The sequence below is a fragment of the Petromyzon marinus genome, chromosome 23 (genome assembly GCF_048934315.1).
Source record: "Petromyzon marinus isolate PM22_M1 ecotype Great Lakes invasive population chromosome 23, UKy_Petmar_22M1.pri1.0, whole genome shotgun sequence".
Classification (NCBI taxonomy): domain Eukaryota; kingdom Metazoa; phylum Chordata; class Hyperoartia; order Petromyzontiformes; family Petromyzontidae; genus Petromyzon; species Petromyzon marinus.
Genome location: NC_133689.1, coordinates 5,525,437 through 5,541,638, shown reverse-complemented (window position 1 = coordinate 5,541,638; position 16,202 = coordinate 5,525,437). Strand labels below are relative to the sequence as shown.

The window sequence follows — 16,202 nt, the reverse complement described above, 5'->3', positions numbered from 1 at the left end:
CCTGACGTCCTGTTGTATATTTAGAGTTTGCATGTTGTCCCCGTGGCTGCGTGGATTTTTCTCCGGGTCCTCCGCATTCAGAAACAACATTTCGCTTTCTGAGTATTTGGCTGCTGCAAATGCCCACGTGATAAGCCACTTCATTGAGCTTCAATTGTGGCCTGGACGCTTCTGAAAAAGCACCACGTAGCTCAGTGGGGCCTTACCTGGTCAAAAAAGAAAACAAAAAAAAATTGCCTTGAAAAAAAACAAACAAATCGTTTTTAAAAGTCTTCGCCTCCGAATGTTTTGCCCCCGCCCCCGCGCGCGCGACGCAGGCGGCGGCTGGCGGCAACTCGGCCCTGCGGCAACACCCGGAGCCGGTGATCCTCAACATCCTCGCCCCGCCCTTCGTCGCCAAGGAGGCGGCGGCGGCGCCCCGCCTGGCGACGGCGCCGCCCTTGCAGCGGAGCGCCGGCTTCACGAGGTGCGGCGCGCGGCGACGCGCTGTCGCCAAGAGCCGACCGCGTCCGTCCGGTGCTCGCCGAGCTGCGCGGTGACTTTCGGCTCGAGCCCAACGGATGCTTCGTCGTGAGGCCGCGCTCATTGCACACAAAGCGCTTGCCGCAGTTGAGCCACGGTGCCCTGCTGATCTCGGCAAAAGAGCGCTAACCGTCACGCGAAGCTTCCGGTCGTCGTCGCAGCGGCCTTTGGCTGGCCATCGGACAGAGACGGCGGTCGCCGCACCGCGCACTTTCCGGAGTGCTTCTGCGGCCGTCTGGAACGTTCTTCTTTCCGAAATTAGGAAGCCGCTTTTTTCTATTTAGTTCGTTGTCCGCACGTCCAATTAGCACGGTCGGCTGCGTACTGTGTGAAAGAAGTTCAAAATATACACATTTTCATACAAACGCAAATGCAGGACTGCTCTCCCGCTGGTGCTAGCAACACAATGGCACTCACGGCTGGCTCACGACTGGTACTAATAACACTGACGACAAATGCTCAATCTACCACTGACGCTTCTAATAACTAATAGTGCTTCAAGAATACAAAGACCCCCCCGTATAGCTTTTTTACAGACTGTCTGGGCAAGTGCTGTCAGCGAGCACCTATTAAGGTCGGCACGGCACAATGAGGGCGTGGGCGGCCCGCACCATGCCCGGCCCGCACCATGCCCGGCCGCCTCTGTGCCTTCCCATTGCTGATGTTTACACACTGTACCATTTTCTCATTTAAGGCTGAGAAACCCTAGGGAAGGCCCAGGTCCGGTTCAGATAATCGTCAGTGACAGACGGACGGACGGACGGACAGACAAAGCTAATGCATTAACAAAATCATTTACGTCGATGGTATCAGATTGCCCCATGGTGTGTGCATGTCACCGCACAAATTACAAATTTGCAGATCGTTTCCAAAAGCCTTATAACCGCAGTAGCCCTTCTGTCACGTGTTAAACAAAACAAGCTGCCCGGTACAGTTCAGGTGTCGGCTTAAGTCTACCGATGCACAATACAAAAAAAATCAAATTGCATGCCGGGGTGTTTTCTTTTTTAAACAAGCGACTCCTGGTCACTTTGAGCGTGTAACCAAACTTCTGATTGAAACGGCCAGCTCCCCGGGCCCCATGACCCTTGCACCCCGCTCCACACTCACTCGCGAAAAGCCTCGGGGGGGGGGGAGGGGGCGGGGGTAAATCTGACGATTCTTAACAGCGGAGCGATAGCAATGCCACGCAACGGCAATGTGTGAATTTTTTTTTTACACGACGAGAGGCCACGGTGTGTTTGTCAGGAGGAGTTTGAGTTTTTAATGGAAATTTGTTGCACGGATGGTCCCGTTTAGCTAGTCACCCGGCTAGTATGCATGGGCACAGCAGTAGCAGCAAGAACAAAACAAAAACAAAACACGTCAACATAGCAGAGAATGAGGAAAGGGCCCTGAAGGAAGGAGGGTTGTGCCAAATTGGGTTTTTATTCTAAAGATGTTCTCAGACGGTGCAAGGTTAGTGTTTACTGTACACGTGGGAGGAAACCGAAGGGCCCGGAGAAAAACCACGCGCGCCGAGGGGGGAGCAAAACTCCATCCGTGGTGGCGAGATGTTGACTACCTTGCGTGGTATACAGGAGGTTGTGGGTTCGATTCCGACCCTGACGCCTACTGAATATTTGGAGTTTACCTGTGTGTCTCCCAGTGGTTGTGTGGATTTTTGTCTGGGTCCTCCCGTTATTCCCTCCACACTTAGAATCAACGTGCATTTACAGTATTTGGCTGCTACAAATTTCCACGTGATAACCCACTTCATTGGGCTATCAATTGTGGCCAGGTCGCTTCTGAAAAAAGAGCTTCATAGCTCAGTGAGCCTTACCTGGTAAAATCAAATGTAGGGTTTTTTTTCATTATCCCAGTACAGATAGAAAACATGTGGAGATTAATACTGGTAGGAACCTCCTGGTTACACCAGCCCACAGGGGATTATTGTGTCCGTCCGCCGTGCATTAAACAATTGGAGGGGTGGGGCTGGGTGGAGAGGGGAGGGTGGGGAGGGGCTGGGTGGGGAGGGTGGGGCTGGGTGGGGGGTGGGAGGGGTGGGGCTGGGTGGAGAGGGGCTGGTCACCCCGTGGTGCCCTTATAAAACTCAACGTTTAACCTCCTCACGCCGGCTTGTGCCCGCCCTCACAGTCGGGCATATTTGCGTAATACACCACGTGGTGCCGCCGTTGACCCTGGCCATTGACCGAGCAACCCAACGTTGCTACCAGCTCCCTCCGCAGGAGAATGTGTTCCGCACTTGTAGCTGTACCGCCGTCTGCTGGCGAGCCAGGGTATGGCACCTTCGACACTCGCAGGAAGGGGGTTTCCCAGCATTCTCGCTGTGATCCACCAACCTTCGCTGACTCCACAGCGCTGGATCACAGGCAGCCACGTGCACCGTAACCACCACCGCTGCGTGCACCACCGCACGTGGCTAAGTTTGGACACGTGGCGTCGGGCATGGGGGGGCAGCCCCGTAGCGTCGAGGCAAAGCCACACATTTCCCGGTGATGTTAAGTAGAGAAATACCACCGTCCTCTTGCGTCAGGACGTTGTCGCTGAAGTGGCAAGGTTAGCGGTAGAACGACACGTTGATGAATTGATTAATATCGATCCTGAATGCCGGTATCAGAAGGAATGGCTTTTTAGGTTCTTATTTGGTGTGTTTGAGGGGTTCCCACGATCACTCCACCCGTTCACAATCACGTGTTGTTGTTGTTGTTGTTAAACTTAACACGCAGGCTTTCGCGAACCGATATTACGATTGGTAACTGATCGCTGGGTGAGATCTCGTAAGAATTAAAATGTGTGTCATGCACCCTCCTGCAGTTTAACACGTAGGCTTTCGCCACCAATATCATCCATAATAGAGGGGGGTTTTTTTAGGGGTTAGATCGCGTATATATATAAATGTGTCGTTAAAACCCCGCCACCACCCTCCTCCACCTCGACACAGCCAGTGAATAAAGTCGTCACGTGAAACAAACGTTGCCGATTGGGGTACCCAGTCTTTATTTATTTATTTCCAATAGTTCTTTTTTTTTTTTACAACTCAACGCGAGACCCCGGTACAAAGCGCCGATCGCAGAACGGAGGGGGCGGGGGGGGAGGGGGCGGGGGGGGAGGGGCGGGGGGGGAGGGGGCGGGGGGGGGGGAGGGGCGGGGACAACATTTTTGTGAACGACAGCAGCAGGCCGAGTTCGGCGCGGCGGCAATTAATGAAGGGGGGAGAATAGGGCTCACTGCCCCACCCAGGTGGGGGCCACTCACGGGGGGACACGAAAGTCCATAAGGGGAAAGGGGAAAAGATAACTAACATAGTGGGGGGGGGGGGGAGGACACGGGTGGGTACCTGAGCTAATTAAACGCTGCCGGTGATGCCTCCGCAGCAGCGATACGTCGGCGCTTTTCCTCACGTGACAGTCTCACGAGCCGGCTCCGTCGGGTGGAGGAGGGAGCACGACACACGCCATCGTGCTCCTTACGCGACCTCACCCGAGAGTGGATGGTGACTCATGCCATTGTCATCGTCGATGTCGTCTTTGTCGTCGTTGTTATTGTTGGTCTCCGCTGCGTGCGTGCGTGCGTCATTCTCCCTCCTGCTCCCCCCCCCACCCACCCACCGCGCGCGTGTCGCAGGTCCCAGAAGCGCCGCTCGTTTCGCAAGCCCAAGAGCAGCCGCCTGTCGATGTCGGGCGGAGGGCCCGAGGCGGGCGGGCTCGGGGGTGGCGGCGGCGCGAGCCACACCCTGCCGGTCAGCGTGCCCCGCGAGCTCGACTTCAACGGCCTCCCCTCGCTCTGCTTCCCAGGTCGGTCGCTCGCTCGCTCGGTCACTCGCTTGGTCGGTCACTCGCTCGGTCGCTCGCTCCGTTGCTCGCCCGCTCGTTCACTCGGTCGGTCGCTCCGTCACTCGCTCATTCAGTCACTCGCTCGTTCACTCTGTCACTCGCTCGCTCCGTTACTCGTTCGCTCCGTCACTCGCTTGGTCGCTCCGTCACTCACTCGCTCAGTCACTCGCTCCGTCACTCGCTTGGTCGCTCCGTCACTCACTCGCTCAGTCGCTCGCTTGGTCGGTCGCTCGCTCGGTCGCTCGCTCCGTCACTCGCTTGGTCGCTCCGTCACTCACTCGTTCAGTCACTCGCTCCGTTACTCGTTCACTCGGTCGCTCGCTCAGTCGCTCGCTCCGTCGCTCGCTCGCTCAGTCGCTCACTCCGTCACTCGCTTACTCAGTCGCTCGCTCGCTCAGTCGCTCGCTCGCTCGGTCGCTTGCTCCGTCACTCGCTCGCTCAGTCACTCACTTGTTCACTCGGTCACTCGCTCCGTTACTCGTTCGCTCGCTCGCTCGGTCACTCGCTCGCTTGCGGTGGCGGTGGTGTTGCTGGTGCGGCTGTACATAATTTTGGATTATTTTTCATGATCATCGCCAACATTAATATGTACTTGACTTAAAGCTTTCGTGACTGCAGGAATTCATATTCTTTGGGTCTTTCGGTAAAGTCCCCACCACCGTTGCTGCCCACCACTTACATTAACATTGGCTGCTAAGATTTGGGCAATGCTCATTTCAAACCTTTATAAACAGTTTACCTTTAAGAAGCTAACCTCCTCTTCCTGTTGACGAACGCTTGTGTTTCGATCGAAACGTCGTAGTTTTTTGTTATTTTTTGTTATTTACTTTGAACCTATCTCCGTGACTTTACCGAAAGACCCAAATAATATTAATATGTGCGTCGTACCGTATTCTCCGCATTATGAAATGCTCCATAAAAAATGTGAAAACGAACCCCAAACTTGCAGAGGGCCTCCGCGTGCAGAGTGAGGAGGAGGAAGCCTCCTTCCACTACCTCGTCTTCACCGACATGAGTGGGAAGAGGACGCACGGCGTCGTGCTCACGCACTCGCGGCGCATGCAGGTGCCTCCCCCTCTCCCCCCTCTGCCCCCCCTCTCCCTCCTCTCCCTCCTCTCTCCCACCTCTCCCTCTCTCCCCCCTCTCCCTCCTCTCTCCCACCTCTCTCCCTCCTCTCTCCCACCTCTCTCCCACCTCTCCCTCTCTCCCTCTCTGCCCCCTCTCCCTCCGCTCCCCCCTCTCCCTCCGCTTCCCACTCTCCTTCCTCTCCACCCTCTCCCTCCTCTCCCCCCTCTCCCTCCTTTCCCCCTCCCCACTCTCTTGCGCTCTCCCCCCTCTCCTGTCCCTACTCCCACACCTCCCTCTCCACTCTCTACTCCCTCACCTTCCTCTTTGCCCTCTCCCACCCCTCACCTCTCTCCCCCCTCTCCTCCCTCTCCCTCCTCTCCCCCCCCCCTCTTCCTCTCCCCTCCTCTCCCCTCGCTCTCCCTCCGCTCCCCCTCCCCACTCTCTTGCACTCTCCCCCCTCACCTCTCCCTACTCCCGCACCTACCTCTCCCCCCTCTCCTCCCTCTCCTCCCTCACTTCCCTCTTTGCCCTCTCTCACCCCTCACCTTTCTCCCCACTCTGCCTCCTTCTCCTCCCTCTCGGCCTCCTCCCCCCGCTTCAGTCTCTGACCCAACCCCCCCCCCCCCGTTTGCACTTCCACACCTCCCATTTTGCACAGTTGGCTACGTACAGTGAGAAAGAACTTCAACACACGCACACTCCTCACCCGTGTCTACAATCTAATCACAATGCACATGTCCGGTCGCTGCTGGGATCTCAGAAGCTAAGCAGAGTTGACCTTGGTTAGCACTTCGATGGGCGGCTTTCTGCGAATATCAGCAGTTATTGGCTTGGGCTGTCGGGTGGCCATGAAAGTGCAGCAGAGCTTTGATTGCTATTGCTTCATGTGTATGGTTTTTCTTGAATTCTGCAGTTTCCTCCTACAGTGAAGTTTATCTTTGAGCGGCACTGATCAACGTCACTCCGACTTCCTGGATTCTGCCCTGACGATGCGCGGCTCCGTTTCACCCGTCGTGTAGAGTACATCTGATCGCTCAATTAGGTTGTGAGAATTGTTCTTCAACTCACCAGTCCGCTGAACCCCTAATCATTTGTACGGCGAATGCTTGGCGACTGACCGTGCTTGGCTGCGTCGGGGTGGTGGAGGGGCATCACGACACAGCTCTAGCGAGATCATCCACCACGTTGCCTCACCCGGACATCAACTGAGAATCGTGATCCCGGCTGCGAAAAACCTACGCGCCGTGATTCTAATCACGGAGCATTCATCGATGAGCGGAAGCATCGTCACACATCGACCGCTGGCGATGCCCATCGTCCTGACCTTTGCCCCCCCTTTTTGGCGCCACCAGGACACGGGGCTGCTGCCCGGAGCGTCCAACGGCTCGCTCAGGCGACCGGGACAGAGACGCCTGGGCAGGCCCGGGAAAAGCCCCTACTTGCCGTACGCTATCTGTGTCATCTCCAAGTCGCCATACTACACGGTTCTCCGGGACTGCCTCTCCTGGTGAGGCTCGCGGAGGAGTCTCCGCGCGCTCGTAACATGCAGCGTTCGCACACGGTCCAGCGGGGACGATTACCCCTCGCCCCACTCACTCGACCACCGACGTACCCACTCACCCGCTCACCAAACTCACTCAACCACCCATGCACCCACTCACCCGCTTACCCACTCAACCACCCACGCACCCACTCATTCACTTACCCACTAACTTAATCATCTACTCACTCACTCACCCACTCACTCACTCACCCACTGACTCACTCACTCATTCACCGACTGACTCATCCCCTTACTCAGTCCAGTAGAGATGACAGCCACTCACCTGTCCGCTTACTCACCCCCTCACGCATTCAACCACTCACGTATTCAGCCCTCTCACTCATTCACCCACCCGCTCACTCACCCATTCACTCACCCATTCACTCAGCCACTCACTCAGTGGAGGGAGGAATCCGGAATATCTTAAGTAAACTAATTTGCTAAACCTAAACTTGGCGGTGCTGCGTCTTGTAATCCGGTACGTGTGAGCGTGAGTGGGTGTCTGTGTGTGCGTAGTGGGGAGCGGTGGTGTAGCGGTTAGCGTGCTGCGCTATGAACCTGGCGACCCGGGTTCGATTCCCGCTCACGGCCAACACCAGTGACGATTATCTGAACCGGTCCCGGGCCTCCCCTAGGTCGACTCAGCCTCAAATGAGTACCTGGCGCGGTGTGTAAACATCGCCACTAGGGAGACAAAAGCGGTCGGGCGTGGTGCTGGCCACCCACCCCCTCGTGTACCGTTCCGGCCTTCATAGGTGCTCGCTAACAGCACTTGCCCCTACAGTCTGTTAAGGCTATATGGGGGATCTTTGATCTTTGTGCGTGACCAGATTTGTATAACTTTTTTGGCACTGGGCGCAAGTTCAGTGCGGTGCGTCCTGGTTCTCCGGAGCGTCTCGTACTGTAACGGAAACGCTCGGCGAGAAGCTGCGCGCGCTTGCGGCCTCGTCCGGGATGTGACGCGGGCGACCTGAGCGTGCGCGCGACGCCGCCGCCTCTCTCCCCAGCCTGCTCATGGAGCTGCAGTCCACCAAGGACTCGCTGTTTGAGGACAGGATCGCCGACTTTGCAGCGACGCTCGCTCTGGTACCCTGCCCGCCCCCGGGAGTTCTTCACGTGGTAATGTCCGCCCCCCTTACCCCACCCCTCCCCCCAACCCACGGTCCCCCCCCCCCTACCCCCCTCCACCCTGCCCCTCCGCCCACCGCTGCTGCCGTGTTTGTGTGAAAATTCCCTTCTCTCAGGGTGGCCGGGTGGCTCGGGTTCGTTGAGCGCGGAGCCCCGGCACCACTGACACCCGGCCACCTCCGACTGCACGCAAAACCCCACTCTGCAATGAAACTCTAAAACCGCTTAAACTGCTCTTATTTTTATTACCATGGCAAGGCCCGCTGAGCCCTTTTTTTGGAAGCGACCTGGCCACAAATGATGGATCGACAAAGTGGCTTATCACGTGGACGAATGTAGCAGCCAAATGACTCCAAGCGCATGTTGATGCCAAACGTGGAGGGGGGAAAAAAAACCGGAGGACCTGGTGAAAAATCCACGCAACCACGGGGAGAACGCGCAAACTCCAAATGTGCAGCAGGCGTCGGGGTCGGGATCAAACCCACGACCTCGCGCACGCCGCTGTCGCACCGAGAATAATGACCAACGATTTACGCCGCGTGTCAATCCACAACCGGAGCGATCTGTTTTCCTTCCCCACACCGTGTCGGCCAACGGGAGTTGTTTCTCCACGCTTTGCCATGCTGGTCAGTGCGAGTTGGGTAGCCGCGGTGAGGTCAGCGAGTTCGAAACCACTGGCACTACTGCGTCACCCTTTTACAATACATTTCGACTGCGTTGTGAAGCTCTGAGAATTGGACAAATAACGGTTTAACTTGCACGCGCGACTAAGAGTTTACCCCTGGCAAGGCATGCGGGAGGTGTGTGGCGCCCCCTTCTGGTTTTGGGATTTTAAAAAACGTCACTCAAAGGGATCTCAAGAGTAGTCACGCAAAGCCTCTTTAAGCTGGGCGTTCTCTAACGCGAGGTGGTATCAGAATCACGATTTGTGAACAGTTTGCCTAGAAGCTAACCGGCTTTTCCTGATGACGACCGCTTGCGTTGCTATCGAAACGTCGTAGTTTTTTTTTTCTTCTTTGAACCTATCTACGTGACTTTACCGAAAGACCCAAAGAATCATAATTTGTATTTAGACTGGACTAATCCGATGAGCTATGGAGCTCTTATTTTCAGAGGTGCCAAGTCGTGCGATGTGTAATCATCAGCGGTGAGAAGACAAAGACGGCCCGGGCATGGTGCTGCCCCCCACCCCCCTCGTATTCTGTGCGAGCCTTTTCTTCAGATATTTAGGATTCCTGTCTCCACTGATTGAGTGAGTGAGTGTGTGAGTGAGTGTGTGAGTGAGTGTGTGAGTGAGTGAGTGGGTGTTTGAGTGAGTGGATGGGTGAGTGGCAAAGTGGGTAAGTGGGTGGATGAGTGAGTGGGTCAGTGAGGGGGTGGAGTAAGTGTGCGGGCGCATGAGCACATGCTGTCGTGACCTGCAGTAGCGTGGTGGTTAAACGCCGTGCAGATGAAACGACACACAGCCCGTCTGGTGTTGCCGCCGCGTGCAGAGCCTGATGCTGCGGCCGCTGCAGATGATCCTCACCCCGCCCTCCGAGCCGGGGGAACCAGCGATCGACGTGGACCTCCGTCTTCCCTTCCTGTGTTTCAGTCCCAGCCAGGTGTTGCAGGTACCCGACCGCCCGCCCGCGTAGCAGGGGCAACACAGTGCCGGATTAATCTCGTGCGGGGCCTGTAGCATATCTCATAAAGGGGCCCTAAATAAAAAAAACACGTAAACCTTTACGTGTTTTAATATTTAACTTGCATAGTAAAGTAATTGTATTTTTCATTTGCTATACAGCCAGATAATACGACAAATCGCTGACCTTAAACACCAAGTTTTTCATAAATGTTGAAGGCAATATAGTACTATAGTAATAGAGCAAGTGCAGAATCACTGAACCGGAATTGATAGCTTGAAAGCGTTTAGCGCAGGGCCCTTGAAAGTGCGGGGCCCGTAGCTACTACATGTGTAGTAGCTACTTTTGCTCCTAGGATAATCCGACACTGGGGCAACATCGGGATTCAGTTCGCTCTGTTGCAGCAGCGAAAACTCGTGGGCATGAAAGGTCCAACAACAACAACGACGATGACAGCAACAGTGACCATTCGCCACTAAGTGGTGGTGACGTCACCACGACGGTTGTGCCAGGCTAGGTGCACACCCATGCCCCCCTCCCCCCACGCCCCCCTCCCCCGCCCCACCCAACAAATACTTGGGATGTATGCAGAGCAGAATTTTGGTACCACAGAGTAGCAAAACTTAAATCACAGAGAATTGCTCACGTGGCAAATGCAAGTGAATTACAGGATGACCCCGCTCGTTACATAATTAGCTGTTATATGGCCACATAAAGGAAATTAGAGCTGGTAAACTTCTGCTACCTCTTGGAACCAGTGAAAATGTTGCCACCCCAGGTTGGACCGGCAAGTGAGATATTTGGTCTGAGCTCATGGACTAATAGGAGAGCTATAAAAAGGGGGAAGAGGTATGCATTGGGAAGATTTGTATTTGCAAAGGATAGGATAATGATATAGAGACGTGAATGTGGAAGCAACAGAAGATGGATATCGATAGCCGAAGAGAAATAAGGTAGAAGATGTATCAATAAGAAATATAAGTTTATTCGCGAGAGGTATGAGATATCGATGTGGGCGAGTGACATATATTCAGAAGACAGAAGAAGAGATAGTTTAACACGTAGGCTTTCGCAACCAATATACAGGTTTTTTGGTTCGAACCCAAAAACCCCCCAAAAACCTGTATTATGGAGATAAGAGATAATTGATGGAAACAAAGAGTGACTCGATCTTGATATTCCGTGCATCCGCGAATCAACGGGCGCATTCTGTACTTCGCGGGCGAGCGGTGGGGTGGGGGGGGAGGGCCAGTTTGGAATCTGCGTAGAATCGGGGGGGGGGGGGGGGGCGCGGGGTCACGTGCGTCCGCTCCCCCACGAGTTGCCGCCCCGGTCGCACGCCCAGATCCTGACGTGCCTCCTCACGGAGCGGCGGGTGGTGCTACTGGCGCCGGAGCTGTCCCTGCTGACGCCGCTGGCGGAGAGCCTCCTGCACCTCCTGCGGCCGCTGTCTTGGCGGCACGCCTACGCGCCCGTGCTCTCGGCGGGCATGCTGGACTTCCTGGAGGCGCCCACCGTCTTCCTCATGGGCTGCCACTCTCGCCACCTCTCCACCGTCGACAGGGTCCGTGCCCGCCCACCGCCGCGTGCCCGCACCTCCAGATTAGCGGTCGGCTACGTGCGGTGCGAAAGAAGTTCGGTATACACTACGTACATACGAAGACAAAGATCCCCCTATTACAGCCTTAACAGACTGTAGAGGCAAGTGCTGTCGGCGAGCAACTATTAAGGCCGGGATGGCACACGAGGGTGTGTGTGTGTGGCCAGCACCACGCCCGGCCGCCTTTGTCTCTCCAGTGGCGATGTTTACACACCGCACCAGGTACTCATTTGAGGGGAGGCCCAGGACCAGTTCAGATAATCGTCGCTGATGTTGGCCTTGAGCGTAAATCGAACTCGGGTCGCCGGGTACGTAGCACGGCATGCTAACCGCTACCACCACCGCTCCCAAACACGCTCACTCGCTCCCCCTCTCTCGCTCTCTCCGGCACCCTCGCTCGCCGTCTATCGGACGATGGCGAATACCAAATGTGCAAAATTTATATTGTTATTGTCATCACTAATGTCCCCCTTGCAGGTCAGGTGCTGGGTTACCTTGTGGCTGCACAGGGACAGCTGCCACCGGGGGTGCCCTTTGAATGCATGAAGATTGTACACGAAGAAGGGTGGCTCTTTTGAACACAAGCCATTATAATCCACTGCGGTTTCAACGGGAGTGTAGGAGTGTAACGTGGTGATTATTATTGAACGCGAGACAATTGATGTTTACAGTGTTGACGTTGGTGGTGATGATGGCGTTCAAAACTGTGACGACAGCGGTGTCACGGTTGACCACCTGGCGCTGGTGAACCCGATGATGACGATGGCGGTGGCGTTCGTGACGGTGACGCCGACGATGGCCTCCGATTTGGCGCTGTGCGATGTTGAAGTTGGCCGCGACGGTTCCGCCAGGTGGAGGACCTGGTGCTGGTGAACGTGAGCACCCGGCGGATCTTGGCCTCGCAGGCGGACGCCCTCATCGACGTGCCCAACGCCCCCGGCGCTGCCCAGCAGCATTTCCTGTGCAGGTGACGCGGGAGTGGTCCCCTCCACAAACGGCGGTTCTCAATGCGTGGGTTGGTGGTTTTTTTGGGGGGGGGCGGGGAGGGGGGGGGGCGGGGAGGGGGGGGGCGGGGGGTGCACAGGCTGCTGGCATGGCTACCGTGCAGGAGAAATGCATAACACGTGCGGGGAATGTCCCCGCGCGGCTTGAACAGCATCGATGAGATGAGTGGACGTGCGATCTCTCTTTGTCGTGGCCTTATCGCCTGGGGGGGGGGCGGGGAGGGTGGGCATGGGGGCTGGGGGGAGGGGGCGTGGGAACGAGTGGCCTTGATTTGGGGGTCACCGCGGGGTGACGTCATCACCCAGATGTGAGCGGCGACGACGCCGACCCGCAGTTGCCCGCCCGCGTGCCAGCCGGCCAGCCAGCCAACCAGGCAGCAAAACTTTTTTCGACATTGAAGGAGAAAAGCCCATATTTTATTTTTTCCCCGAAAACAATGGCCGTGGTGACACGGTGGGAGAGTACTTGTGGCTGGGCGGTTGGTGTCGGTGGGAGGGCCGCGGTTAATCTGTGGTGCTCACGGCGCGTCCCTGCGATGCCGCGTGCGTGTGGTGCCTCTCCTCTGCGGTGATACGTCTGTGTGGTCCCGCGTCCACACAGAGCCGCGTCTGTGTGGTAACACCGCGTCTGTCTGTGTGGTTATGCGTCTGTGTTGTTCCACGTCTGTCGGTGTGCTTCCGCGTGTGTCTGTCGGTGTGCTTCCGCGTCTGTGCGATTCCGCTACCGCCCGCAGCGTGGAGGCGCTGAACCTGCACTACGACCTGGCGGGGCTGTCACGCAGCGCCGGCGGCAGCCTGGCAGAGGCGCGCGAGCGGCGCCGCCTGTGGCAGCAGTCGCTGCACGCCGAGCTGCGACGCGCCGCCCTGCGCTACGTGGTCGACCTCTTCCGGTTCGCACGCTCGCCCCTCCGCGTGCGTGCGTACCGCACGCGGAGGGGCGAGAGACGGGCACGGGGAGACGTGCCTGGACACAAAGACGGACACTGAGACGAGCATTGAGACAGAGGAGGACGGAGAGACGGACGTGGACACGGAGGCAAAGACGAACAAGGAGAAGGACACTGAGACGGACACAGAGATGGGCAGACAGACAGACAGACATGGATGACGACGGGGCGCTCGGTCAAAATTAAATCGTCACCTTTCATCAGCGACGCCGCACACTGCGGTCGGCAGCACCATCGCCACGGACTCACAGAGCCCCGTTGCCTCCCCAGGGACGTCAATCAGCACCTGAGCTACGAGCACCGCGTCTTCAACAGCGACGAGTTCCTCAAGTCCCAGGAGCTGATGGACCTTCCCTTCTACACCAAGGTGCCGCGACGCGCGCCCAATGGCCGCCCAGATGCTTTGTTTCCATGACCCGCTCGAAAGCGATGGCGGCCCGCGGCTAAAACCGCGCTGGAACCATCGCGCGGACTTTCACACATCCGTCCCCGCAGTGTCGGCGGCTTCTGGTTGGCCATCGAACGCAGACGGTGGTCCCCGCACCGCGCTCTTTTCAGATGCGCTTCCGCGGCCGTCTGGAACGCGCTCTCTCCGATATTAGGAAGCCACCGGAGCGATGCACTTTTAAATATTGATTGAGAACTCATTTCTTTATAATTGCTTCTCGTGTTTGGTTTGCCGTCCTTCCCCGACACCTCCGATTAGCACGGTTGGCTACGTGCGGTGCGTAAGAAGTTCAACATGCGTACAAATCAGAGACATCCACGTCGCCAGAGCAGTAGTCCCCACAGCGTGGCCGCCTGTTGCTTTTTCCGCCCCCTCATTCAACCCGGTCTCCGTCCACCGCAAAGGCAAACAGCGAATTGGGAGTGTGAACGTGAGGCGGTGGCGAGTGTTACCGGGGAGTAAGAGATGTGGCGCTCGCACGTTGCGATGCTGTACCAAACCGCTTGCTGCAGGACGGGCGGCTTGCACAGCAGCAGCAGCAGCAACAACATGAAGTGGCAGTGACGTCTTCCCTCGTCCTCACCCTCTATCGTGGTCACCCACTCCACGACCCTTGCGACGAGGAGTGGGTGCCAGTTTATGCCTTTTAAAAAATAGCTTTACGCGCCACGTTGAAAGGCAACTCCCATACATTTTTAAGAAGATGCAAGTTTTTTTTTTTGTTTTTGCCCACTCATTTACAATGGCCACGTGTTCACGCCGCCGGATTGCCAATCCAGCGGCGCCGACCGCTAATGGCACGGCGGTTCGTGGCGGAAGGCGGCAGCAACCCAGGGCTCTCGCTGCGACTTTGTGAATTGGAGTGCGGCTCAAATGGTGGCGTTGCCCCCCCCCTCCTCCCGTGTGCTGATGACGACGCGGATTAAATGCCACAGGTGCTGGAGACGGACATGTTCAAGTGCTTCCTGAAGGATCGACTCAGCAGGAAGATGGACGCCTTCTCCAGGCTTGAGCAGCTCACCCGCTCGCACGCGCACAGGTGTGGACGCTCGCACGCTAGCACAGGTGTGGACACTAGCACAGGTGTGGACACTCGCACAGGAGTGGACGCTAGCACAGGTGTGGACACTCGCACAGGTGTGGACACTCACACAGGTGCGGACGCTAGCACAGGTGTGGACGCTCGCACAGGTGTGGACGCTCGCACGCTAGCACAGGTGTGGACGCTCGCACAGGTGTGGACGCTCGCACGCTAGCACAGGTGTGGACGCTCGCACAGGTGTGGACGCTCGCACGCTAGCACAGGTGTGGACGCTAGCACAGGTGTGGACACTCGCACAGGTGTGGACGCTAGCACAGGTGTGGACGCTCGCACAGGTGTGGACGCTAGCACAGGTGTGGACACTCGCACAGGTGTGGATGCTAGCACAGGTGTGGACGCTAGCACAGGTGTGGACACTCGCACAGGTGTGGACGCTAGCACAGGTGTGGACGCTCGCACAGGTGTGGACGCTAGCACGCTAGCACAGGTGTGGACACTCGCACAGGTGTGGACGCTCACACAGGTGTGGACGCTAGCACAGGTGTGGACACTCACACAGGTGTGGACACTCACACAGGTGTGGACGCTAGCACAGGTGTGGACACTCGCGCAGGTGTGGATGCTAGCACAGGTGTGGACACTCGCACAGGTGTGGATGCTAGCACGCTAGCACAGGTGTGGACGCTAGCACAGGTGTGGACACTCACACAGGTGTGGACGCTAGCACAGGTGTGGACACTCGCGCAGGTGTGGATGCTAGCACAGGTGTGGACACTCACACAGGTGTGGACACTCGCGCAGGTGTGGATGCTAGCACAGGTGTGGACACTCGCACAGGTGTGGATGCTAGCACGCTCGCACAGGTGTGGACACTCGCACAGGTGTGGACACTCACACAGGTGTGGATGCTAGCACAGGTGTGGACACTCGCACAGGTGTGGATGCTAGCACAGGTGTGGACACTCGCACAGGTGTGGACGCTAGCACAGGTGTGGACACTCGCGCAGGTGTGGATGCTAGCACAGGTGTGGACACTCGCACAGGTGTGGATGCTAGCACGCTCGCACAGGTGTGGACACTCGCACAGGAGTGGACGCTAGCACATGTGTGGACACTCGCACAGGTGTCCACACTCATTCTAACCGGGAAGAACCAGAGACCTATGGTATTGATTATATTTGACCTACGGCCTTCACCTTAGGTCAGTATAACCACGACCGACATTTTATCACCGCGATAAACTTATGGGGTTTGTGGAACATGACAAACTTCATTCGTCATTTATTTATTTATAGTTCGTGAAATCATCTTTAATCTTTTAGAAACTGAATACATTTTTCCACGTGACGCGTCGAGGGCAGAGCCTCTGGCAGAAAAGCGGTTACGACTTAAACCGTGACATTTTCACGGGAAACTTCGTGGTGAGCGTACGAGCTTGC

The 16,202-nt window shown here is 56.7% G+C and overlaps 1 protein-coding gene across 3 annotated transcripts in view; it reads left to right on the top strand.

The window, feature by feature from the left end:
• The window catches only part of DENND3 (DENN domain containing 3), a 42,940-nt gene that overhangs the window by 13,161 nt on the left and 13,577 nt on the right, over positions 1 to 16,202 (top strand). For 2 of the 3 annotated variants that reach the window (XM_032959530.2, XM_032959529.2), the window contains exons 3-13: positions 318 to 466; positions 4,150 to 4,319; positions 5,308 to 5,423; positions 6,779 to 6,933; positions 7,977 to 8,088; positions 9,591 to 9,710; positions 11,068 to 11,286; positions 12,174 to 12,289; positions 13,061 to 13,216; positions 13,544 to 13,640; positions 14,657 to 14,760. In XM_032959530.2, the coding sequence (XP_032815421.2) occupies positions 318 to 466; positions 4,150 to 4,319; positions 5,308 to 5,423; positions 6,779 to 6,933; positions 7,977 to 8,088; positions 9,591 to 9,710; positions 11,068 to 11,286; positions 12,174 to 12,289; positions 13,061 to 13,216; positions 13,544 to 13,640; positions 14,657 to 14,760 (1,514 nt within the window). Of the gene's footprint in view, positions 1 to 317; positions 467 to 3,854; positions 4,019 to 4,149; positions 4,320 to 5,307; positions 5,424 to 6,778; positions 6,934 to 7,976; positions 8,089 to 9,590; positions 9,711 to 11,067; positions 11,287 to 12,173; positions 12,290 to 13,060; positions 13,217 to 13,543; positions 13,641 to 14,656; positions 14,761 to 16,202 lie in introns of those variants that run through there. The other variant, XM_032959531.2, reaches the window with a different exon arrangement.